Source organism: Xyrauchen texanus, chromosome 40 (assembly GCF_025860055.1).
Source record: "Xyrauchen texanus isolate HMW12.3.18 chromosome 40, RBS_HiC_50CHRs, whole genome shotgun sequence".
Lineage (NCBI taxonomy): Eukaryota > Metazoa > Chordata > Actinopteri > Cypriniformes > Catostomidae > Xyrauchen > Xyrauchen texanus.
In genome coordinates, this window is record NC_068315.1 from 29,286,116 (window position 1) to 29,313,581 (window position 27,466).

The 27,466-nt window shown below is 40.3% G+C and overlaps 1 protein-coding gene across 1 annotated transcript in view; it reads right to left on the minus strand.

Moving 5' to 3' along the window:
• pcdh15b (protocadherin-related 15b) overlaps positions 1-27,466 on the minus strand; it is a 314,409-nt gene that overhangs the window by 124,332 nt on the left and 162,611 nt on the right. The window contains exons 21-22 of the mRNA XM_052112379.1: positions 4,374-4,514; positions 4,026-4,138 (exon numbers count right to left, since the gene is read on the minus strand). Of these exons, the coding sequence (XP_051968339.1) occupies positions 4,026-4,138; positions 4,374-4,514 (254 nt within the window). The remainder of the gene's footprint in view (positions 1-4,025; positions 4,139-4,373; positions 4,515-27,466) is intronic.

Consider the following 27,466-nt stretch of genomic DNA (forward strand, 5'->3'; position numbering starts at 1 on the left):
CTGACGTCGGAGGCTACAGGCGCTGGCTGACTGACGTCGGAGGCTACAGGCGCTGGCTCACTGACCTCTGAGGCGACAGGCTCTGGCTGGATGACCGTGGTATGCGTTGGCTTGGGTTTGTTGACCGTGGCTGACGAGGGCTCTGGCTTGCTGACTGTAGCTGACGAGGGCTCTGGCTCGCAGACCGGGGCAGACGAGGGCTCTGGCTTGCTGACCGTAGCTGACGAGGGCTCTGGCTCGCAGACCGGGTCAGGCGAGGGCTCTGGCTCGCTGATCCTAGCTGACGAGGGCTCTGGCTCTCAGACCGGGGCAGGCGAGGGCTCTGGCTCGCTGACCGGGGCAGGCTCTGGCTCGCAGACCGGGGCAGGTGAGGGCTCTGGCTTGCAGACCGGGGCAGGCGAGGCTCTGGCTCGCTGACCGTAGCTGACGAGGGCTCTGGTTCGCAGACCGTGGAAGGCGTCGGCTCTGGCTTGCTGACCGTGGAAGGCATGGGCACAGGCTCGCTGACCGTGGAAGGCGTGGAGTAGCGAGCAGAAGCTTCTGCCCTCCTCCTCCTCCTTCGGGCTGACGAGGTTGAGCGCTCTGGCGCAGGAGCAGAGGAAGCTGGGCACACCGGCTCTGGAGCGGACCAAGCTGGCAGTGTGGAGGTGTTGATTCCCGTGGAGAGCACACCCGGGATCGAGAGGGGAGGTTCGTCAGCTGCGAACGTCGACAAGATTAGATCGACGTACTCCCGCCAGGTGTAACACTTGATTCCGGGCGACTCTTGCCACCGGTGCGTAGGCAGGCCGACTTGGTACGTTGCTTTCAGCGCTTCCTCACTCCATCCGCCAATGCTGGTCACGGCGACAAAAAAGTACGTGTATTCGCGGATCGACAGCTCCGCTTGGGCCAGCTCATTGAAAAAAGCCGCTAGATCCATTGTTTGGTCTGTCGTTCTGTAACGAATGAGGCAGCGAGGAGACGCGGATCCAAATGCAGACTTTTATTAAAAAGGTAAACAGGCAAAACACAAAGGAAAAACCCTCGATGGGGAAACAAACATAAACGAGTAAACTCGGGCAGGAGAAACATTCCAGGCTTGACAACATACAACGACCGACAAGAAGAAAACAAGAAGCAGGGCTTAAATACACAGGGAGTGATGACTAAATTGGACACAGGTGAGAACAATGAACAAAATGGCAGTGATGATGACAGGTGGATACTGGGAAGTGTAGTTCTTTAACAATAGATTAGTGAGACACAGGGCAGACAACAGAGGAACGTGACAATAACATACATTTTGATTGCAGACCCCGCAGCACAGACTGTGCCATTTCTAACTGAGCATACTAGTGAATAGGTTGTGTAGAAATTCAGAAGCAATTTTTTTAGCATTAAATCAAATTAGGCAAGATGATACAAATGTTATTTGCATCGGTAACCAAGTGAACTGAACTAATTACCCCTTCTGTCAATTATATATAACATGTAATTGAATAAAGCAGCACAGCAATGCATTCAGATGCAGTACAAATATCCTTTGAGTTAATACACAATAGTGTGTCGACAATGCAATGGTCTACACTAACAGTGCACTTTATTTGCAGCAATTATATATACATATAAACACATCAGATTACCATAATGAATGTCATGTTGACACAAGCAGGGCTCCAATGTTGCTTACATACTAGAGGTTTTGATGCACACTTGGGATTGATCGACCATTAAGATTGAATAGTAGGAAATTAGTTTTTTAAACTCACATGTGCATAAAGAAAACACACTCAAGTATATTACAAAAGTGGGCTCTGGAGTTTAGTTTTTATGCAATTCTGTACAGTTTGTGGCTGATGTCAATGTAATCCTGCAGTAAAATGTTATTATGTACAGTATATTTTGAGTTACTATTTGCTACTGTCAAACCTTCCGATTTAAAGCTTTGCTGCCTGGCGACAGGGATGGGCAGTTTTTTAGATACATGTATTTGAAATACAAAATACTATTTTGTAACTTTGTTTTTTAAAGTTTCGATTTTTTTTTTAAATGTGTATTTAAATACATTTTAAGTTTGATATTTGTGCATTTTCAAAATACTTTGTGCCAGTCAACCTCTTTAAGTCATTCCATTGTCAGATGCTCGGAAGATGACTTGTAAGGAAACAAAACTGCAATGCTCCTGTTAGCTTAGCAGTTGTTTGACTGTCACCAGAGATGTTTCCTGGCAACCCAATTGAGAAACAATGCTGCAACGCTAGCATTTGTGCTACATGTGTGTGGTTATCAAACACCTGTTTCTGCAGGCGTTTGTTAAGCAAGATTTAATATCATATAGGAACTTTGACTCATTTATCGATATTACTTAATAACAGTGAATGTTGCACCTAGGTACCTCGTACATCCAAGTCGGGCATTTGTTACAATGACATGTCACACATTCATGTGGGAAACAAAATACAGAAAAAGCCAGAAGAAGTATGCAATGAATGATGGCAAAAGCCCTTTTTCTGTTGTACCGGTGAATAAACATTAGTGAATAAACCTGCATCACTTATAAGCAACATATATGATTTATTAATGCATGGTATCTAGCATATTATTAATTAATATGCTTAAAACAAACCGTGAAGACTGAGTCATTAGTTGACTCTCATATATAACAAATTAAATGACAGAAGTTGAAATCATTTAGCAAAATCATTGCTTTTCATATTTTTTTATGTCGACACGCCCCTTCAAGCTTCCCAACTCGGAAACTCATGGATCATCTAGAAATTTTCTAATCGTTAATACGACTTTGTGTTGTATTGAAAAATTCTGCACGAGTTTCCCAGTTGGAATTCCAACTTGAAGTGGCGTTGGAAGATAAGGTGAGGATGTAATGGTCGATTCTACTTGCAAAAAAACTTCATATTTGCTGGCAACTGTTATTTAATTTCCATTCAAATATTAAGGTGGCGTCGATACTTCTCGCCAGCCAGTGCAATGCATGTCAACAGTGAAGAAATAAAAACTAGTCAGCAGCCAGCTAGCGAGCTAGTCTAACTATCATTAGTGAGTTTATTAGCTATCGTTAGCTTGATCGTTAGCTAGCAAGCTAAAATGGAACATCATTCAGATTTGCCTTCAGTTAACATGAAGGAATAAAAGAGCAGAAGCAAAGGGAAAATAGCATTAGCACTAGCACTGGACATTAGCGCTAGCTAGTCAGTTTTGCTAGCTAATCAGTTGTTGGTGTTAGCAACTGCTTGTGTATTTACTAGCTAGGCAAGTGTGCATTACTTTTTAATAGAGAACAAGAAAAGTACCCACTGTTTCACTGTGATTTATTTAATAGGGTTCGCCACAAGTAATAGCAGATTGCAGTGTAACCTGGACAGAAATAAGTATAGAAATGGCTGCTATATGGCATTTTGCACTATGTAAGTGTGGCAGGGCGGAGGGCGGGGCCGGCTCGTGATTCTACACACCAGGTCCCTTATCAGGCTAATGAAGCCTCCGAGAGGAATAAAGGCCGACTGCGGAGGTTGGTGCAGGAGAGAGAGATTGATTACGGACATGTCTGTCATATGTGTGTGTGTGTGTGTGTGTGTGTGTGTGTGTGTGTGTGTGTGTGTGTGTGTGTGTGTGTGTGTGTGTGTGTGTGTGTGTGTGTGTCTGTGTCTGTGTCTTTTGTTTCAGTTTATCGCCACCTCCTTTGCATTGAACTGCGTTACAGTAAGTCATTTCTAAGCAGTTGTACACCAAAATGTTCTTTACATTCAGAATAGGAGAACATAGATTTCAGCCTAAAAGTGAAACGTCATTGAATGGCCAATTTTACATGTATTTTGTGTATTTTCAAGAAGCAAAATAATGTATTTTATATTAATACATTTTTGTCCACACAGTATTTGGTATATTGTTTTGATACATTTCCATGAACTGGGGACAGTGATAAACAGCCTCCGGCTAACATTTTACCAATATACTGCAGTTCAGAACAACATGGCACAGTGTGAAAGCAGAGCAGCTGGGGCAGAGGGCAATGGTGTTTTCACCTGTACTCCTCATGTGTGAAGACAGGAATGACTGAAGGCTGCAGGACAGTGATCTCCACTAGACTCTTATTGAACTTCATGGGCTCCCCATCATCATAAGCAATAACCGCCAACTGTTTAGAAAGAGAAAATACATTTTAGAAAAAAAGCAAGGAAGAATGGGAACTGGCATCTAAACATGCCTATTTTCGTTTAAATATATAATTATTAAATATGTCTATTCAATATGCCCCGCCTCATATTGCTGTTTTAATAGGAAATACTGTATGTCAGAACAGGATATAAAACTTTTTTTGGCAAGCCATTTCATGGGGTTCCAAAGAAAAGATGCTGTTGTGCTGTACTCACATTGAATTTAGTGTTGGGTTCTTCGTTGAGATTGACTTTGGTGAGAACATTTCCTGATTTCTCCTCCACGTCAAAGATGCTGGTGCTGTAAGGAAACTGCTCCAAATCTACTTTATAGTGAACTTGACTGGCCGCAGTACCCTGCAAGATAATAAAAACAAATAAAACAAAAAAACTTTAAGCCCCCAATAACTAAATCAGAATTAAAGTCATAATGAAAATGTGACCATTACATCAGGATAATAGGTGGGTAACAGGTGTTAAATACATGCTATTGTTTCAAACAGTTCAAACTGTAACATCCATAATTTACAGATTTAGCCATTTCAGAAGGATATTGGTATTTTAATTCACCAAAGTGTCATTCAACTGATCACAAAATATAGTCAGGACATTACTGATGTAAAAAGCAGCACCATCACTATTTGAAAAAGTGATTTTTGATCAAATCTAGACAGGCCCCATTTCCAGCAGCCATCACTCCAACACCTTATCCTTGAGTAATCATGCTAATTACTCATTTGGTACTAGAAAATCACTTGTCATTATATCAAACACTGCTGAAAGCTATATAGTCTGTTATATAAAGCTTAACATTGTCTTTGTGTTTGAGTTGCCACAGTGTGCAATAGTCTGGCATGTCTTAAGGTCAATATTAGGTAAAAAATGGTAATAAAGAAACAGCTTTCTCTAGAAACTTGTCAGCCAATCATTGTTGACTAGATTTCATAAAAAAGTGTACACTTAAGTCTTCAAAGGCAACTGGCTCTAAGAAGAACAGAAAGAGATGTGGAAGACCAGATGTACAACTAAACAACAGGATAGGTACATCAGAGTCTCTAGTTTGAGAAATAAGATGCCTCACATGTCCTCAGCTGACAGCTTCACTGAATTCTACCCGCTCAACACCAGTTTCATGTACAACAGTAAAGAGACTTTTGAAACAGAAAATCAAAAAGAAAAGTTTAGAGTGGGCAAGGAAATACAGACATTGGACCACAGATAATTGGAAAAGAGTGTTATGGATCTTCATCAACATTGAGCTTTTGTGGGATCAGTTAGACTGTAAGGTGTGTGAGAATTGCCAGACAAGACAGCGACAGCTATGGAATGTGCTACAGAATGTGGGGTGAAATGTCACCTGAGTATCTGGACAAACTGACAACTAGAATACCAAGGATCTGCAAAGTTATCATATATATATATATTACAAGTTTTGAAGAGCATGCAAGTCAACACATGAGCCAAAAGTGCCATAGAAGCACCACAAAATGACGTTTAGCAAAGTCATTTTTCATCTCAATGCTGTTTCTTACAGTATTGGTTAGTTTAAAGCTTTGGGGGGCACTGAGTGAAGACACTGACTACCACACCTGGAGTCGCAAGTTCGAATCAAGGGCATGCTGAGGGACACTGGTTAGGCTTCCTAAGCAACCAATTGGCGCGATTGCAAGGGTGGGTAGAGTCACGTTGGAATAACCTCCTTGAGGTTGCTATAATGTGGTTCTCGCTCTCGGTGGGGCACGTGGTGAGTTGTGTGTGTGGATGCTGCGGAGATTAGTCTCTGCTCAACAAGCTCAACAATAAGATGCGCGGATTGACGGCCTCAGAAATGGAGGCCACTTAACGCCATCTTCCGCCACACGGATTGAGGTGAGTCACTACGCCACCACGAGGATTTAGAGGGCATTGGTAATTATAATACTGGCGACCTGTCCAGGGTGTCCCCCGCCTTTCGCCCAATGTTAGCTGGGATAGGCTCCAGCCCCCCGCGACCCTGTACACAGGATAAGCGGTTGACGATGGATGGATGGTAATTATAATGAGATCAGTCTGGGAATAGTATAATTACACAAAAAATGTATAATTCTGCCATAAAACCTTCATGTCATTCCAAACACGCATTACTTTTAATGTGAAACCAGGGATGGACTGTCCATCGGAAGCACTGGAACTTATCTCAGTGAGCAGGTCTTTCGAGTAGTAGGCTCAAGAAAAATGTCACATTTTGGTGACTTTTCCCACTAGGTCAAATAATAAATTGCCCCATTCTTATTTATTAAGCACCGTCATTTCCTGTTAAATCATAATGTCTCTTTGCAAAGCTAGTTGAATCCAGATATAACAGCCTCAATATTCTGAACAGCAGTGACGAGGTTAACAGGAAAACATTATGTAGTCCACAATCCACACATCACCATTCTTATATATTGCAATTAGTAATTCTAACTGTATAAACTATGGTGTTTGGACAAATTCCTCAGTTTGTTCTTTAGAAACCATAATAACATCTAACTTAAATTAAGAGGAGCATGCTTTCATCTGTGATTACCAAAATCGTATTAATAGAGAGCAATATTCAGGTTAAAAATCAGAGATAAAATTCCCATTTATTTTTCCCATAGACAAACTGAATTTCAAATATAACTTTGAAATAACAGAACTACCATGTGCTCCAAGGTTGTTCATCAAAGATAAATGCTTACGTTGAAGCATCCATCTATGTTATTTCAACTTCTTTGTTTAAAAATCGTGTTTGATAGTGGAATTCACTACATAACTACATTACCATGGTCCAGCAAAGAATGCTTCACCAATCAGAGAACCATGGCCAACCACGCCGGCAAAAAGTGCCTTACAACTCTTTCATGAAGGATTTGATGAAAACTCTATGGAATAAATTAATGTGGGAAAATACTTCTGGAACTCATATGGCTGAATATGTGGGCAGACAGTGCTGCACTCTATACAACAGTTAAACTTTGGATGCTATGCAAGAACTGTTGTCAATATTATAAGTCCAAGTACAAAGAAGAATTTTACAAGGGCTTTAAAGAGCCCATTTTATGCTCATTTACAGGTTCATAATTTTATTTTGGTTTATTTTAAAGCATTTACTTGCTTTAATGTTGAAAAAATTCATTATTTTTCTCATACTGTACATTGCTGCCACACCTCTTTTCACCCTCTGTCTGAAGCACTCTGTTTTAGCTCCTGTCTCTTTAAAGCTCCCCTTTCCGAAAAGCCCAGTCTGCTCTGATTGGTTAGCTGGCCCAGTCTGTTGTGATTGGTCAAACGCTTAAGAGAGTGTATCAGAAATGTAACACCCCTTACCATAACCGAAGTAGCCCTTAGGAGGGCATTATGCAAATGTATTACGCAGTGACATAGCTACAATGGTAGACAAACATTTTGAATAATGTACAGATTTTGCTCATGAAAAATTACAATTACAATTTGAAAAAAATAAAAATAAATTACTTCAAAGAGTTCTCATCAAAAATTCCTCCACGTGCAGCAATTGTAGCTTTGCCGATCCTTGGCATTCTAGCTGTCAGTTTGTCCAGATACTTCCTGTAGCACTTGCCAAAGATGTGGCTGTCATGTTGGGCACTTTTCATGTACCTTACAGTCTAGCTGATCTCACAAAAGCTCAATGGGTTTAAGATCCATAACACTCTTTTCCAATTATCTGTTGTCCAATGTCTGTGTTTCTTTGCCCAATCTAACCATTTATTTTAGTTTTTCTGTTTCAAAAGTCTCTTTACTGTTGTACATGAAACTGGTGTTGAGCGGGTAGAATTCAATGAAGCTGTCAGCTGAGGACATGTGAGGCATTGATTTCTCAAACTAGAGACTCTGATGTACTTATCCTCTTGTTTAGTTGTACCTCTGGCCTTCCACATCTCTTTCTGTCCTTGTTAGAGCCAGTCGTCCTTTGTCTTTGAAGACTGTAGTGTACACCTTTGTGTTTATTTTTTAGTCAGTTTCAAGCATTGTATAGCCTTCATTCCTCATAACAACGATTGACTGATGAGTTTCTTGAAAGCCGTTTCTTTTTTTGCAATTTCTTAACTAATATTGACCTTAAGACATGCCAGGCTATTGGTAAGACTGTGGCAACTAAAAACAAACACAAAGACAATGTTAAGCTTCATTTCACGAACCAATTAGCTTTCAACTGTGTTTGATATAATGGCAAGTGATTTTAGCAATTTAGCATGATTACTCAAGGTTAAGGTTTTGGAGTGATGGAGCCTGTCTAGATATCTTTCAAATAGTGATGGTGCTCTTTTTTACATCCGTAATGTCCTGACTGTGCTTTGTGCTCAGTTGAATGCTACTTTGGTGAATTAAAGTACCACTTTCCTTCTGAAACAGAAAAATCTGTACATTATTCCAAAATGTTGGCCGCCAGTGTATGGCACAGAAGAAATGGCTAGACTACAAACTGGCAGTTCAGGAGCAGTGTTTTCTGTGGGAGAGAGTAACTGCCTTTGGTGTGGATTTTGTACTTTGCAGACCTTTTACATGCAAAAACTTCTATATTCCACACTAATGGAAAAGTAAAATCCACAAAAACATAATAGGGCCTCTTTAAAACCTGGAGCCATATGAATTAAGGACAAAGGTATGAGTTTTTCTTATCTGTAATCAGTTCTAATGAACATTTCAAGTTGTTTCCTTCATTTGCCTTCAGAAAACATTCAATATAACGCATTGAGTCACAGGGACAACTTTAAGGACACTTTTGGATTCAGTTTTAAGCTTGACAGTACAACATACACAATTAGGGTCTGCGGATATTATTCTACAAGTGGAAATATGTAAACATGATAGGCCTAGATACAACTTTATCTTTAGAGGGCATTGTTTTGAAAAGAGGGAGCATGTCATATTCAGTGTCCAAGTCTGCCGGAAGTTCTAGTAATGGTAAAGCACTCTTAAAAGGATTTAAATGAATTGGACAGTCACAATTTGCCTCATTTTACTTTCTTTTTCTAAAGTTCCGCCCCCTGCTTTGAGTTTCAAAAGTCATGAGTGTGCATATGAGAGCTGATGTCAGGGTGCAGAGAGAGGATTAGGGTCATGGGGTGTACTAAAGCAAGGAGTTAGGCCACACTGTGTTTTTATCATACTGGCAGATCATCAATTTGCATTTCCTTGCCGCTCTTGCTGAATCCTGAGGAGTCTAATTAACAACACTCTCATTTCCATAAGAGCAGCCATATCACCCTGTAGCTCTAGACTGGTTACCCTCTGAAGCTAGGCAGGGTTGAGCCTGGTCAGTACCTGGATGGGAGACCTGCTGGGAAAACTAAGGTTGCTGCTGGAAGAGGTTTTAGTGAGGCCAGCAGGGGGTGCTCACCCTGCGGCCTGTGTGGGTTCTAACACCCCCATCTAGTAATGGGGACACAATACTGTAAAAAGGCACTGTCTTTCGGATGAGATGTTAAACTGAGGTCCTAACTCTCAGTGGTGATTAAAATTCCCAGGGCACTTCTTGTAAAGAGTAGGGTTGTACCCCAGCATCCTGGCCACATTGGCCCTTATCCATCATGAACTCCTAATAATCCCCATCCATGAATTGGCTCCATTACTGTACTTTCTCCTCTCCACCAACAGCTGGTGTGTGGTGAGAATACTGGTGCACTATGGCTGCAGTCACATCATCCAGGTGGATGCTGCACACTACTGGAAATTGAGGAGAGTGACCTGTTCACTCTGTAAAGTGCTTTGAGTATAGTGTCAGAAAAGCACTATATTAATGCAAAATTCATTCGTGACACTTTTTTTACTCCCTTCACTTTGCTTTAATATTTTATGAATTTTCAGTTTGAAGAGAATAAATAATTGCAGATGTGATTGCCCCGTGCCAAGAAAAAGTCTTTTTTTCAACATGGTGATATGTATTAAGAAAGGCAAGGCGAGGAAATTGACCAGGTTTGATTCTGATTTGCTTCAGTGCTGGTGATGTTGGCTAATGAATAAAACACACTGATGGGCAGGACGAGATATTAGATGTCAATGTGAAGAGCCAGCTGACAGATGCACTGAGAATAGGGGAGAGGAGAGCAATGCCAGAACCGTATTGATAGACAGCAAAACAAACCAGCGGGCTGAGGAGATATCATTAATAACGACTCCTGTTTAGAAAAAAAAGACATTATCTGCCAGTAGGTAACAATCCTTCAAAAATAGAATGATTTCTTGCTGGATTTGTAAAACATTTTTACAAATGGTTGAAATGTGTATTTAATTTGCCAAGAGAATATGTAAAGGGCATATACAAGATGAAAGTAATTTACAGTAATTGCACTACTTTGGATGGGGTTACGATGATGATTTCTCCTTGAATATCTGCAAAATATCAGCTTAAGGAGGAAATGCCATGTATCAACAGGTAGGCAATTAATAAGCTGTCAAATTAGCTTAAAAAAAATGTGCTCACTCAAAATTAACCAATTGACCCTTTGCTAAGCTCCGCCCCTCTTAGTTATGGTTGCTCGCTCTGACAAGCTCTGCAGAACTCCCCATTGGATTGAATGGGAGACCGCCATGAACGATGCGGTTTTTGGCTAAATATACTCAAACAGAATGGATAATATTTTACATGGGCTAGTATGAAACAAGACATTGTAATTGTTATATTGTACACCCAGAAGACCAAGGACCTTATTTTGGACAACCGATGGACCAAAATAAAAAAAACACACACACACACACACCCCTATCTACGGGGGGCGACGTGGAGCGTGTGTCCAGCTTCAAGTTTCCAGGTGTCCATATCTCAGAGGATCTCTCTTGGGCACTCAACACCTCCTCTCTGATCAAGAAGCCATAGAAGCATCTCTGCTTCCTAAAGAGTCTTAGGAAAGACCCTCAAGTCCTGATGAACTTCTATCACTGTACCATTGAGAGCATACTAAAAAAATGCATCACAGTGTGGTATGACAACCGCACAGTATAAATATAATCAAAGACATCACTCATCCCAATTATGGACTCTTTAACCCTCTTCCATCAAAAAGGAGCTACAGGAGTCACTGCTGTCACACTACCAGACTCAGGAACAGCTTTTTCCCTTAGGAAATGGTAAGAATGCTGAAGGGGAGGGGGCTCAGCAGGCAGCCCCCTTTCACATTCTTACCATTTCTTAATACTACATAACTCTTGCCACTTGCACAGAGTATTATGTATACTGTAAATAACTTTATATCTGCATACAGTATATTTAATTGTTTATATATATATATATATATATATATATATATATATATATATATATATATATATATATATATATATGTATAGTATCCTATATGTTACTTACTATGTATAGTGTAACCCGTGATTGTAGGTAAGTGTAACTGATAACTAATCTGATTAGCTATGAAGTAAAACTGGGCCAATATCAGAAACTCTAGGTACGACTACGGAGCCTGAAGTAGTAAACGGTCAGCAGAGAACAGACAACACAAAACAGGTAAGTTTGAGAAATATATTGTACAAAATTATAAAACAATTATTTACATTCCCTGCCTACCTAAGCCGGCTTTCTGAGTGAACAGGCGCACAATACAGGGACCCAAAATAAATAACTCAAAACAAAAGTGTTACTTTGTGAGATTTTTCCAAACTTAAATTAAAGTTGCTTCCTTTAGAGTCCATGAAAGTTCTTGGTGTGTGTGTGTTTCTTTAAGTATGTTCTTCTCACTACCCGGGTAGGTTTACGTGTGTTCTTATCTGCTTCTCATATGATGGAACAGGATAATGATGGCTCCAAAGATGCCACGGCTGGCCACACCAGGCTCTTGGTCCGTTCACGGTCGACTTCTGGGTTTGGCACATTTTTGTACATTTCACTTCTGAGCCACTTTATACCTCATACCTTACCATGTCTCTGCACTACAATGTTCATCTCCACTATTCTACAGTATATATACAGTATCTACATCATTCGCAACTGCACTTAACCTGCATTTATTTTGATAATATATTCATATTTGCACTTCTAGTTGGATGTTAACTGCATTTCATTGGCTCTTTACTTGTACGGTGCACAATGACAATAAAGTTGAATCTAATCTAAAAAATAAAGTCACTCAACAGTAATGTGAAAGACTGGTAGAGAGAATGCCTCTAATGACACATGAAAGCTGTGATTGAAAATCAGGGTTACTCCACCAAATATTGATTTCTGAACTCTTCCTAAGTTAAAGCATTAGTTTTTGTTGTTTCAAAATGAATATGAACTTTTGTTTCTTTGCATTATTTGAGGTCTGAAAACAATGCATCTTTTTTGTTATTTTGACCAGTTGTCATTTTCAGCAAATACATGCTCTAAATAACAATATTTTTATTTGGAATTTTGGCGAAATATTATCAGTACTTTATAGAATGAAACAAGAATGTATATTTTACTCAAACACATACCTATAAATAGTAAATTTTGCAGTGGTCTCTTAATTTTGTTCCAGAGCTCTACACTGTATAATATATATATATATATATATATATACCTACTTATTCATATGATTATCTAATCAGCCAATCATGTGGCAGCAGTGGAATGCATAAATCATGCAGATACTGGTCAGGAGCTTCAGATAATATTCTCAGATGATTTTTAGTGTCAGATGGGCTGGTTTGAGTACTCCTGTAACTTCTGATCTCCTGGGATTTTCATGCACAACAGCCTCTAGTTTACTCGGAATGGTGCCAAAAAAAGTAAAATAAAATCAAGTGAGAGGCAGTTATGCAAACGGAAACACCTTGTTGATGAGAGAGGCCAGAGTAGTTTGGGCTGACAAAAAGACTACAGTAACTGAAATAACCACTTTGTACAATTGTAGTGAGCAGAATTGCATCTCAGAATGCTCAACATGTCAAACCATGAGGCAGATGGGCTACAACAGTAGAAGACAACGTCAGGTTCCACTTCTGTCAGCCAAGAACAGAAATCTGAGGCTGCAGTGGGCACAGGCTTACCAAAACTGTACAGTTAAACACTGGAAAAACGTAGCCAGGTCTGATGAATCTCAATTTCTGCTGATGCACACAGATGGTAGGGTCAGAATTTGACAACAACAGCATAAATCCATGGACCAAACTTGCCTTGTGTCAACAATCCAGGCTTGTGGTGGTGGTGTAATGGTGTGAGAAATGTTTTCTTGGCACACTTTGGGCCTTTTTATACCAATCAATCATTGCTTGAACTCCACAGCATATTATGAGTATTGTTGCTAACCATGTGCATCCCTTCATGGCCACAATTTATCCATCTTCTAATGGCTACATCCAGCATGATAATGTGCCATGTCACAGAGCAAAAGTCATCTCAAACTGGTTTCATGAACATGACTGTCACTGTTCTCCAGTTGCCTTCCCAGTCATCAGATCTGAATCCAATAGAACACCTTTGGAATGTGGTATATGATACAGTATTACATACAATGTGCTCTTATTTGACCTAGTATGAAGCTCTTTGTTTTCTCCCTGCACAGTATACACACAATATACAATTAGAGTGGCTAAAATAAGTTATTCTGAAAAGTTGAAAAAAATATATATATATATATATATATATATATTTTCAGCTAATGACCCTGCATCAGTGTGGATATGCCTTAACGACTTTAACAACTACAAGACACCATCCCCCAGCACTTTAAGGAATCAACAACTGGTTAATTACCTGAATGTGTTTTACTGTAGATCTGAAAAGCCCAGTCACCCACTCACAAACATTTACTCCTCCTGCCACCACCCTCCTCCCCTCTCCTGCTACTCAACGTGCACTTAAGATCTGTGAAGATGAGGTGTGGCGGGTCTTCTGGAAACAGAAAACAAGAAAAGCACAGGGCCCAGATGGGGTTTCACCCACTTGTCTAAATTCCTGTGCTGACCATCTGGCACCCATCTTCCCACAGATCTTTTGCAGATCACTGGAGCAGTGTGAAGTTCCCTGCTGTTTCAAATTCTCCACAATCATCCCCGTTTCAAAGAAACCCAAGATCAAATTACATAATGACTGGTGTTGGCCCACCTGAAGGACATCACTGAACCCTTTCTGGATCCCCTTCAATTTGCTTATAGAGCAAACCGGTCTGTGGATGATGCAGTCAATATGGGTTGCATTACATACTTCAACATCTAGACAGACCAGGGACTTATGCTAGGGTTCTATTAGTTGACTTCAGTTTGGCTTTACAACATCAACCTCACTCTCCTATGGACTAAATTAACCCAGCTCTCTCTTCATGGCTCTATCTGTCAGTGGATCACCGACTTTCTGATAGAAAGGCAGCAGCTAGTGAGAATGGGGATATTCACCTCCAGCACATGTGCAATCAGCACTGGTGCCCCCCAGGGATGTGTGCTCTCTCCACTACTCTTCTCCCTCTACACAAATGACTGCACTAACAAGGAACCCCTCTGTTAAGCTCCTGAAGTTCACAGACAACTCTACAGTCATCGGTCTCATCCAAGATGATGATGAGTCTGCATACAGAAGGGAGGTTGAACAGCTGGCTGCCTGGTGCTGTCAAAACAACCTGGAGCTGAACATGCTTAATACAGTGGAGATGATAGTGGACTATAGGAGGAACATTCCAGCATTATCCCCATTCACCAATCTGAACAGCACTGTGCCAGCAGTGGAGTCATTCAGGTTCCTTGGCACTATCATCTCACTGGACCTGAAGTGGGACACCCACATTGACTCTTTTTGAAAAAGGCCCAGCAGAGGTTGTACTTCCTTTGCCAGTTGAGGAAGTTCAACCTGCCACAGGCGCTGCTAAAATAGTTCTACTCAGCAGTCATTGAGTCTGTCCTTTGCTCTTCTATAACTGTCTGGTTTGTTTCAGCAACCAAGTCATACATCAGAAGAATTCAAAGGATATTTCAAACTGCTGAGAGGATTATTAGTAGTCCCCTACCCACCCTACTAGAACTGTACACATCCAGAGTGACGAAAAGGGCTGTTAAAATCACTCTTGACCCCATTCACCCAGCACACTTCCTCATCAAACTGTTGCCCTCTGGCCGGCACTACAGAGCACTGGGCACCCGAACAGCCATGCACAGGAACAGTTTTTTCCCTCAGGCCATCCACCTCATGAACATTTAAAACTGCCCCCAAATACTTTCCTTTGGTCAATACAACCATGTGCAATATTAAATCCATCAATTCCTTCTTATTCAATATTTAATTTATATTATTTAACATATTCTACCTCTTTTCAATAAATTACATCACTGGCACACATATTGCACTATTTAATATTTCATTAAATCACCATCTGCTACAAAAAACCTCTGGGACATGAGGCACACAAATATACTTGCACCTGGTCCCATGAGTGCAAATACACACAAAGAACTGCACGTGCACCATCACAAAAGTGACAAATACATACAGAACATATTGGGAACATGCACAATTCAGTAGGAGGAGTAAATGTACACTGAGGCACAAGAAGGGGAGCGGAATTCAAATGATCCACAAAACAAATCAGTCACATTAATAGGGCAAAAGTCTTTCACTACGGGATGCATTGTTCCATCCCACTTCAGTAAATGATTACCGCACAAGCTGTTTATAGGATTTTGTTAATTGAGTATTGCGTTGAAAACATTATTAGGCAAGATGATAAATTAGAATGGTAATTGAACTCTTGATACTAAAAGCCCAGTAGACTGTGATTACCATGCCCTCATTAAGATATGCCACTTCGAAAAATTTCAGCAATCATAGTGCGTAATCATAAGTAAGCCTTGTATTAGAGAAAACAACAACACAATGTAATGAGGAAAATGGACACTTTCTAATTCAAAATATTAGAAACTTTATTGCAGACTTTTTCTTTTACTGCATAATATACTAGAACACTACACCAAATCACTTTATCAATCAGTATTGTTTTCTTGTTTTCCAGTAAAAATATCAAAATCATAATTTAAAGCAGCACATTAAATGAACTTTGTGCTCTCTAGTTACTTCTTTGATTGAAACTTAAGGTAGTAGAAGTTACAGCTTCCTGAATAATTACTTAAAAAGACTGCTTTGAAGCAGCATGTCAGAAGACCATTCTAAAAATATCAAAAAATGCATTACGTGTGTGGAGCCTTGTTTTCTTCAGTAGTGCTTTCCTGTTAAAATTGACCCATTGAAATGTAATTTATGGCAGGCAGTGAGAGATTGTCAAGTGGCTAGATGTACTCCATGCCTCAAAAGATATACAGTAGGTGGAATTCAACAACCACTGTGTGCAACAAAATGTTACATCTCCCATGACTGATAACAGCTTTCTGCATGATCTGATACATTGAAGAGGATAAGTAAACCTCAATTTCAAAGACAGATAAAGTGACACTTTCACACATTTAGTTTGCTCATGTGAATGCTGTGAACAAACTAAACTGTACCAGAGAATTCACTTAAATGAATAGTTCATGCTAATTTATGATACTTTTGTGTACTTTTTAAGCTTTAAAGAGAGGCACTATCCAAAAGCATTGTATTTGAAGGACTAAGATTTTCATTAAAATTTCTACTTTTGTGTTCTACAGAAAAGAAAGAAAGAAAGAAAGAAAAGTATTATGGGTTTGAAACGATATGAAAGTGAGTAAATTATGACCATTCAACTTAGAAGAGTCCTGGAATGTTGATTAAATGCCAAAACTGAAACAGTATTCATATATAACTATTTGTTCAAATCACTCCTATGTTTTCGTTAAGTCTTCAGTATCTAAACGCAAATTTTTATGCTACTAACTTCAATTTTCACAAAGTAAAAATGCAACGCAATAACTTTCCAATTTGGCTGTCCACATTGAAAGCAAAGATGCTGTGCAACATGACACAATTACAGCCAATCAGAATATATTTGATGTTTAATGTACAGTCATGCAGAACAGGATATTGGACCGATGAGATATCTCTACACAAAATCGCCCTTTGATCTCATTTTAATTACAGGCCAGATTCGCCGTCAAACTCAGACAGCAGCAAATTAATATTAATGCATTGACTCAAATAAACATGCTGTGGAGACTGTGCTGGTAATTTAATTTAACACTTGATTGTCTTTGTATTATTATTGTTGTTTTTGTTTTTGTTTTTTTTTTAACTCTTTACTTGGATACTTCTGTTGGACATGACTCCCTGAAAAACTGTAGCACTGCATAAAAACTTGATTGCTTACCACCCTGGAGTTCGCAAGTTCGAATTCAGGGCATGCTGAGTGACTCCAGCCAGGTCTCCTAAGCAACCAAATTGGCACAGTTGCTAGGGAGTGTAGAGTCACATGAGGTAAGCGTGATGAGTTGTGTGTGGATGCCGCAGAGAGTAGCATGAAGCCTCTACACGGGATATGTCTCCGCAGTAACGCGCTCAACAAGCCATGTGATAAGATGCATGGGTTGACGGTCTCAGACACGGAGGCAACTGAGATTCGTCCTGCGACACCCTGATTGAAGCGAGTTACTACGCCACCACAATAACTTAGAGCGCGTTGGGAATGGGCATTCCAAATAAAATTTAAAAAAGAAACTTGATGGCTACATGTCTTTGCTTTAACTTGTTATATAAGTTTTTACACATAAAACGTGTTCATTAGTATATTTGATTTTGCTGCAGTATCAAAAGTTGTATAGATAATCGTGAAATAAGTGTCATTGGTATAAGGGTTGCACTGACCATTTGATTCGTTAAAGTTCTGCCACTACTTTAAACTAGCTGAGGATCACATGACTTCTGTTGCAATGTGCAAATTGCAATGCTCAATCAGTTGAGCGACTGCACAATTAGATCACACATGTGCAAGCTTAGTTAGTCATGCATTTGGTCAATGCAAACCTTAAAATGTACAGCCTTACAAGTTATGCACTGTAGTAAAGTTTAGATGTCATAAAATAACATTGACTGAAAAACAAACAAGTCTTTATAATAATCTGCCAATTTAATCATGATTTGTGATAAAGGGAATACAAGTCATTGTTCTGAAAGTGCCTATTTACAAAGAGCATATTTACAAAGAAACTGCCGGGATACAAAGAACAAGCCACATAAAAATGATTTAGCAAACATTTAACTAAAGCAAGACTATTCTAGGAGACCAGGCTGGCAACTACTTTGGATAAAATCAGGAGTTGAGCAAACCCTGCGTGGTATCGACTACTAAAGTTTTTGGTGACAACCCTACATTAAGTTCCACGTCAATGTATCAGCTATATATATATACAGTTGAAGTCAGAAGTTTAAAAACACCTTAGCCAAATACATTTAAACTCAGTTTTTTACAATTCCTGACATTTAATTTTAGAAAACATTCCCTGTCTTAGGTCAGTTAAGATCACTGCTTTATTGTAAGAATGTGAAATGTCAGAATAATTGTAGAGAGAATCACATTCCCATTGTTTACATACACTTTGTTAGTATTTGGTATCATTGCCTTAAAATTGTTTAACTTGGGTCAAACATTTTGGGTAGCCTTCCACAAGCTTTTCACTGTAAGTTACTAGAATTGTAGCCCATTCCTCCAGACAGAACTGGTGTAACTGTGTCAGGTTTGTAGGCCTCCTTGCTAGCACATGCTTTTTCAGTTCTGCCCACAACCTCGGATTGAGGTCAGGGCTTTGTTACGGCCACTAAAATACCTTAACTTTGTTGTCCTAAAGCCATTTTGCCACAACTTTGGAGGAATTCATGAGGTCATTTGGAAGACCCATTTGCAACCAAGCTTTAATTTCCTGGCTTATGTCTTTAGATGTTGCTTCAATATATCCACATAAATTTCCTTCCTCATGATGCCATCTTTTTGCAGTGCACCAGCAAAGCACCCCCACAACATGATGCTGCCACCCCCATGCTTCAAGGATGTTGTTCTTTGGCTTGCAAGACTAATCCTTTTTCCTCCAAACATAACGATGGTCATTATGGCCAAACAGTTACATTTTTGTTTCATTTGACCAGAGGACATTTCTCCAAAAGTAAGACCTTTGTCCCCATGTGCACTTGCAAACTGTAATCTGGCCTTTTAATGGTGGTTTTGGAGCAGTGACTTCTTTCTTTCTGAGCAGCCTTTCAGGTTATGTCAATGTAGGACTCATTTTACTGTGGATATAGATGCTTGTCTACCAGTTTCCTCCAGCCTCTTCACAAGGTTTTTTGCTGTTGTTCTGGGATTGATTTGCACTTTTCACACCAAACTACGTTCATCTCTAGGAGACAGAATGTGTCTCCTCCTTGAGAGGTATGATTGCTACATGGTCCGATGATGTTTATACTTGCGTACTATTGTTTGTACAGATGAACTTGCCACCTTCAGGCATTTCAAAATTGCTCCCAAGGATGAACCAGACTTTTGGAGGTCCACAATTTTCCAATGATGTCAAGAAAAGAGGAACTGAGTTTGAAGGTAGATCTTAAAATACATCTACAGGTACACCTCCAATTCAGTAAACTTCCTATCAGAAGCTAAATGACTAATTGTCTAAAGGCATGACATCACATTCTGGAATTTTCCAATCTGCTTAAAGGCACAGTTAACTTAGTGTATGTAAACTTCTGACCCACTGAAATTGTGATATAGTCAATTAAAAGTGAAACAATATCTCTGTAAACAATTGTTGAAATTGACTCGTGTCATGCACAAAGTAGATGTCCTAAATGACTTGCCAAAACTACAGATTGCTAATATTAAATCTATGGAGTGGTTAAAAAATGTGTTTTAATGACTACAACCTAAGTGTATGTAAACTTCTGACTTCAACTCTATGTATATATACACACATACACTGATCATCCACAACATTAAAACCATGACAGGTGAAGTGAATAACATTGATTATATCATTACAGTGGCACCTGTCAAGGGTAAAGAGCTACTGTAGCACAAATTGCTGAAAAAATTGATGCTGGCCATGATAGAAAGTTTCCAGAACACACAATGCATCGCAACTTGCTGCGTATGGGGCTACGTAGTCGCAGACCGTTCTGAGTGCCCATGCTGACCCCTGTCCCCCGCAGAAAGTGCCTACATGGGCATGTGAGCATCAGAACTAGTCCATGGAGCAATGGAAGAAGGTGGCCTGGTCTGATGAATCACATTTTCTTTTAGATCATGTGGACAGCCGAGTGCATGTGCATTGTTTACCTGGGGAAGAGATGGCAGCAGGATGAACTATGGGAAGAAGGCAGACCATCGGAGGCAATGTGATGCACTAGGTAATGTTGTTCTGGGAAACATTGGGTCCTGACAGTCATGTGGATGTTACTTTGACACGTACAACCTACCTTAAGATTGTTGCAGACCACGTACACTCCTTCATGGCAATGGTATTCCCTGATGCAGTTGCCTCTTTAAGCAGGATAATGCGCCCTGACAAACTGCAAAAATTGTTCAGGAATGGTTTGAGGAACATGACAAAGTGTTCAAGATGTTGACTTGGCCTCTCAATCTCTATATGATTGAGCATCTATGGGATGTGCTGGACAAGTCTGATCCATAAAAGCCCCACCTCAACACTTACTGGACTTAAAGGATCAGCTGCACACTCTTGGTGGCAGATACCACAGGACACCTTCAGAGGTCTTGTGGAGTCCACACCTCGACGGGTCAGAGCCGTTTTGGTGGCACGAGTGGGACCTTCACGGTATTAGGTAGGTGGTTTCAATGTTGTGTCTGATCAATCATACACAACATTAAAACCACCTGGCTAATATTGTGTAGGTCTCCCCCTTATTTTTTTTGAGTGGTTATCGGAGTTACCATTGAGTTTGTCAGTTCGAACCAATCTGGCCATTCTCTGTTGATCTCTCTCATCAAATACATTCTAGAGACTGTTGTGTGTAAAAATCCCAGGAGATCAGCAGTTACAGAAATACTAAAACCAGCCCATCTACCACCAAAAATCATCCATGCGATTTTCTAATCAGCCAATCATGTGGCAGCATTGCAGTGCATAAATCATGCAGATAAGGGTCAGAAGCTTCAATTAATGTTCACATGAACCCTCAGAATGGGGAAAAAATGTGATCTAAGTGATTTTGAGCGTGGCATGATTGTTGTTGCCAGACGGACTGGTTTGAGTATTTCTGTAACTGCTGATGTCCTGGGATTTTCACACACAATGGTGTCAAAAACAAAAACATACAGTGAGCGGCAGTTCCCTTATCAAAAGCTGCACTTAATGCTGTGCTTGATTCAGCGCTTTGGGGACGTCTTTTAGGAGTGACCAGCTGTGAATATGTGTGCAACACGTCAATAAAACTGACTAGAATTTATAGCCTCTGTTGGTGACATCATCAGAATGCGCCAGTTCCAGGGCTTTAAATAGATGTGCATCATCAGGTCTTTTGTCTTCAGACCACTCTGTGATGTGTTGTGCTTCTCAAGCCTTTCAAATTCTATATTTTCCTCTGATAGGAGTTAATTCATTTTGCAGTGTTCGCAATCTTTTCCTCCTCTTTTCTTCTTTTTCTATCACTTAAGTGTGAAAGACAAAGAAAATGAGTGAAAACCAAAACAAATGGTGTGCTTTTCCCTGTATTTATGGTATGGCTGAATCAGACAAACACCAGTTTTGTTTTGTTTGTTTGGGGCAAGAGCACGCTGCTCTTGCGTTGGAGTGAGGCGGGTGTGAGCATTGTGAGCTTCTCACAGTTAAAATACTGTGCGCTCGCCTCGCTTATTTCCAAGAGCCAGCCCCCACCATTTCATCGTGGGGCTCACGTATGGATCTGGTTGAGGAACGAGAGTCCCTATCACTCGCTCTCTTTCCTGATCCAGCCGGTCCCTAGCGTGATCTTGAAGCGTGCCCTGGCGCCTCTTCAGTTCATGAGAGGGACGATAAATCTGTTGGGACCGCGGATCTCTGAGCATTCCTTGTGTAATAATAAAGCGGTTGAGGAATTGCTCGAGGTAGTTACTCGTGCGGTGGCCAGACAAGAGAATTAAATTAGACGATATATTTCTGTCTGATGGACAGGGAGAGGGAATTCAAAGTCAGTCTCTCCCCTACTTTGATGAACTCTTGATGAGTTGACTTGTTCATGGAAGACACCTTATACTTCCCGTGTCTTTGTGCCCTCAACGTCGACATATTCGAATATCATGGGTGCTAAGGCTCGGGAGTTTAAGACGATGCCACGGGTAGAAGAGACGCTCACGGGCTACTCTCAAAGAGTGGGGATCTGCTCACCACCCTCAGCAGCCTCCAAAGCTAAAAAAGAGAAAGTCCTGATGGTCTTGCGCCCAGCCTTGTGGGGGTAGCTCCCCCTCGGAACGGTGTGCAAAACATCTGCCGGCACCTTCCCAACACCCCCACAAAAACTCTCTATTCCCGCCACCTTCGGTGTTTCGGAAGCTAGAGGTTTCCAGAGAAATGTTGGGTGTTCTGTTGCTTCCTGTTGTCACCCAGGACGCGGAACATCCGACATTCCCTCAACGGGAAGTATCAAAATTGGAACCCATTTCAGAGAATCTGGCAGCTTGAAAGCTGCCGCAGAGTTTTTCTACATGGGTCCTAAAGACAGTAGAAAAAGGCTAAATAATTATATTAGTTTGTCTTCCTCCGCCTTTCAATGGCGTGGTTCCCACTACCGTGGAACCGGAACGAACACATTTACTGTCAAAAGAGCTGCAATATCCTCTGGTCAGAGGGGCCATAGAACATGTTCCCCTTCTAGGGAGAGAGTCAGGTTACTACAACAGATACTTCCTGGTTCCAAAGAAGGATGAGGGATTGCATCCGATCTTAGGTCTTCGAGGCTTGAACCGTTTGGTCAAGGAAATCTAGTTCAAGATGTTAACTGTCAGAACAGTCGTGTCACAAATACAACATCACGATTGGTTAGTCACGATCGATCTCATAGACGCATATTTTAATATTTTCATTTCGCAACAACACAGGAAGTTTCTGAGGTTCGCTTTCGGGGGCGAAGCTTTCCAATATCGGTTCTTCCATTCGGCCTAGCCTTATCACCTCGCACATTCACAAAGTGCATGGATGTAGTACTGGCTCCATTACGACACCAGGGCATCCGCATTTTGAATTATATAGATGACTGGCTGATTCTAGCAGTCACGAGAACCAGCATTACGGTACAGGAATATTGTCTTAGCTCACCTGGTTGCTTCGGTGTTGAAAGTCAACGGCAAGAAAAGCATTCTCTCCCATCAGAGAACGACGTATTTAGGGATCATATGGAATTCGATCATGATGCGGGCACAGCTATCTCCCGCTAGAATCGAGACCATTCAGTATACCCTGAGCAAAGTCAGGCTAGGCAAAAATGTTACTGTTCTTCAGTATCAACGGATGTTAGGTCTCATGGCATCTGCATCCTCTGTGATTCCTATGGGCCTTCTGCATTTGAGACCGTTTCAGTTATGGCTCAAAGCCAGGGGATTTCATCCAAGGGCCAATCCCCAAAGGCAGATAAGGGTTACGTGCCGCAAGCTACGTACCCTTTCTATGTGGTTCAGATCCCGGCTCCTCGCTTTGGGTCCCACTCTAGGTGCGTCTTGTCATTGCACATTGCTTACGACGGAAGTCTCCCTGTCGGTCAGGGGAGTGGTCTTAAGTGGTCATCCAGATCAAGGGGAATGGGAGACCTTGAAATACTTCCTCCAGCATTTGAGAGGCTGCCATGTCCTGGTGCGAGTGGACAACACAGCGGCAGTCTCTAAAATAAATCATCAAGTAGGTCTACGGTCATAGCATTTAAAAAGACTGGTACGACAGATTCTCCTTTTGTCCCACAGAAAGCTCCAGTCACTCGGAGCAGTATATATCCCTGGATGCCTGAATGTGGGAGCGGACTTATTGTCCAGACAAAAAATACCGATGGGAGAATGGAAACTCCACACCGAGGTAGAGACAAAAACAAATTGAACAAAACAAATCTAGCTAAGATTTTACGAAGCAGAAGTAGACCTGACTTTTCCCCAGGAATGCTGAAAGCAATATTGCATCCTCATCCTGACTACCTGCCAAAGGTTCCTTTTCGACCGTACATCTGGTCACTCTTGAAGCCTTCTGTCCTCTGCCGTTTATAACGCCAGATCAGGAGATATTTCACAGACTGTGTCCTGTGTGTGCTCTTCAGGCCTACGTCCACCGCACTACCAGTGGTGAGTCAGGGCATCTATTCATCTGCCATGGGGGCCGTAATAAGCGGGTGGTCGCCACAAAACAGACAATATTACATTGGGTGAGGGATGCTATTGTCCTGGCCTATGAGGCGCTTCGCCAGCAGGAATCAGGGCTCATTTTACCAGAGGATTCGCTTCTTCTAAAGCAACACAGACATTGGACAACATATCATTGGAAAAGAGTGTTATTGATCTTAACCCCATTGAGCTTTTGTGGGATCAGCTAGACTGTAAGGTGCGTGAGAAGTCCCTGACAAGACACATCTTGGCAAGTGCTACAGGAAGTGTGGGGTGAAATGTCACCTGAGTATCTGGACAAACTGACAGCTAAAATGCCAAGAATCTGCAAAGCTGTCACTTTGAGAACTAACTCTTTGAAATAGTTCAAATTGTAATAGTAATCTTTCACGTTATTAATGTCCTGACTATATGTGACTGACATTGTGATCAGTTGAACGCCACTTTGGCGAATAAAAGTACCAATTACTTTCCATAAGAGCAAAATCTGTACATTATGTCAAACTTTTGGCCGCCAGTGTGTGTGTGTGTGTATTTGTGTGTGTAATATATATATATATATATATATATATATATATATATATATATATATATATATATATATAATATGTGTGTGTGTGTTTATGCAATGTATGATGCGACATATTGAAATCAAAACCAGAAAGTTATATCAGTGATGCTTTATACTGCAGCTGATGATGCGCTAGCATGACAGACACACAAAATGCAATTTCCTTTCGAAGCTGGTGCCACTGACCTCCTCTGCCCCTCACCAGCCCTGGCATGTGTGCTGAGTTATGGGCTGAATGGAGAGGCACAATTGCTCTTTTCCTAGAGTTTGAAAGCATAACGACACTACATCTGCAGAGTGCCTTTCACACCAATAGGAACTCCATGAGCATATGCAGTTGATAGATTGACAGGTGGGAAAAGATAGAGAGGCCGATAGATGTGAAAGAGTAAAAGAAAAAAAGTGAAGACAAATTTATGATGATGATAAGAAAGGTTGTTTTAGTGGCAGATGTTCGAAATGTGTGTGACAGTGGTTACGGAAAAGTTTAATATCCTGGGACCCAGCAGGAGGTCACTATTCTATGTCATTATGGTGTCTGAGCATTAGATCCAATGCCATCGTGACTCAGTTAATAAGAAATCACAACATGAATATCATGTATAAATATGTGATATCTAAATAAATAGGTACAAATGTTTTTAAGAAATAAAAAAGTGAAATTATATGTTGGGTGATAGCAGACTGAACATGTAAAATCAGATTACAAAAAAACCAAACAAACACTTAGATTTCAGTAATTACATAACATTTTTGAAGACTGGGCTGGTGTAGTTTCTTCAGTTGCTTCAATCCTCTCCAGTTGAACACATATACACACATAGCTCTAAGTTATTTGCTGATATTCTGGCTCTCCTCTTATCTTTGATTTATTGCTCTTAGTACTTTAAAGTCATGCATCATCGCACCTAAAATATTCGCTATTGAACATCAACTCAGCCAACAATCAATAATACAGATTGTCAATGAGACTCAACTTTAAACTAAAAAGACCTTGATGCTACACTCAGGATTACTTTTAGTTACACTTTGTAAAAGCAATCAAGTCTTGTCTTGCCAGACTCTTCCTATTTGCAAGTTTGGTATACACTATCTGGGTTTCAATCCACACATTTTGTATGCACATTTATATACTGCATGCAAACTGCTGGATGGAAACACCAAGACGCGAATAAAATCTCCAAAATGTGCATGAAAAGTATACGCTCCCTTGAGGTGGAAATTTTTTTTCTTCATAAAAATAAATGTGCATATTATGACGGAAGCACGTTTACCGAATAAACTCCTACTGAATCTATTAGGACCAATTAGTGGACCAATCATAATGGTGTCCTGAAAATCAAAATACTGCAAAGAGCTTCAAGTGCAAATATGTCCAAAACAAACTTGAACTGTTCAGAAAATCAGGTTTGTATTAACACTTTTGAAACATTTCTAATAGATCCACACTGTAAAGTCATAAGGATGGAGGAACGCACACACATGGTGCTCCCAGAACAGTGTGATGTGCTGTCCTGTCGCTCCCCGACATAAGACAAATTCTTTACAGTGACCTTACTTTACCGTGAGTATTTCATTAATAAAAGGGTCACAGTGGCTACATTTTTTCTGGAAGTGACAATTTTGTTCTTTTGTACACAATGAAAATGTGGCTTTTTTTGCACATTGTTTTTGCGATATTATGGTTTTTTCGCTAACATCAAATTCGCAAATTGGATGGAAACATAGCTACTGCTGCATATTCCGGCCAATGAAGTTTTGTTATACATAATAGGTTTTCACTCAATATTTAAGTATTTAAGTGACCATTTCATTCATTGTTATTACAAATATTACCACAAATTATAAGAAATTTTTTCATGACCATTTTCCACCTCCCTGACCTTTAGAATGAAATGGGCCCCTTCAAGAAACATGGGGACATGGTGAAATAAGTAACTGCACCTTCTCAAATGTTGAACCTTTGCTGTCGAGTCTAATGTAGTTTGTGACCACCAATTACAGGCACATTGTGACTGATTGACAACATTCAGTCCGTGCTGAACAAACTTTTAATGACAATAATGAAACAATCAGGGACTTTGTTAGAAATAAACTACAGATACTTGTTTTTTTCCCTCTTGGCATTCTTCGAAATATATGTAGAGCTGTAGGTGCTAAACAGCCAGTAACAGCACAAGGTTTGACAGAGTTTCGCAATTTGAACAATTAGTATTAGGTATTATTATTATTATTATTATTATTAGCTATTACTATTTTCCTTCTGGTTTTATCTATCCTCCATATTACCTTAACATGACTGGGCATGCATACTTCATGTCATTTGTTTTACTTTTTCAAATGGGTCACTTGAACTGTATCAAAACAACAGGAAAGCAATACAAATGTGTGTTAACTGCCACAGCTCGCTGAAGTCACATAAAAAGGTCACAGGTCACATCAATTTCTTTTTTGTTCTTGCTTCCATTTATGTTTACTTATTGAAAAAATGATTCCATCCTTCATAATGTTGGCATTAGTGGTCACACTTTTTCTATATTCACAAAAACTATTTCAAATGA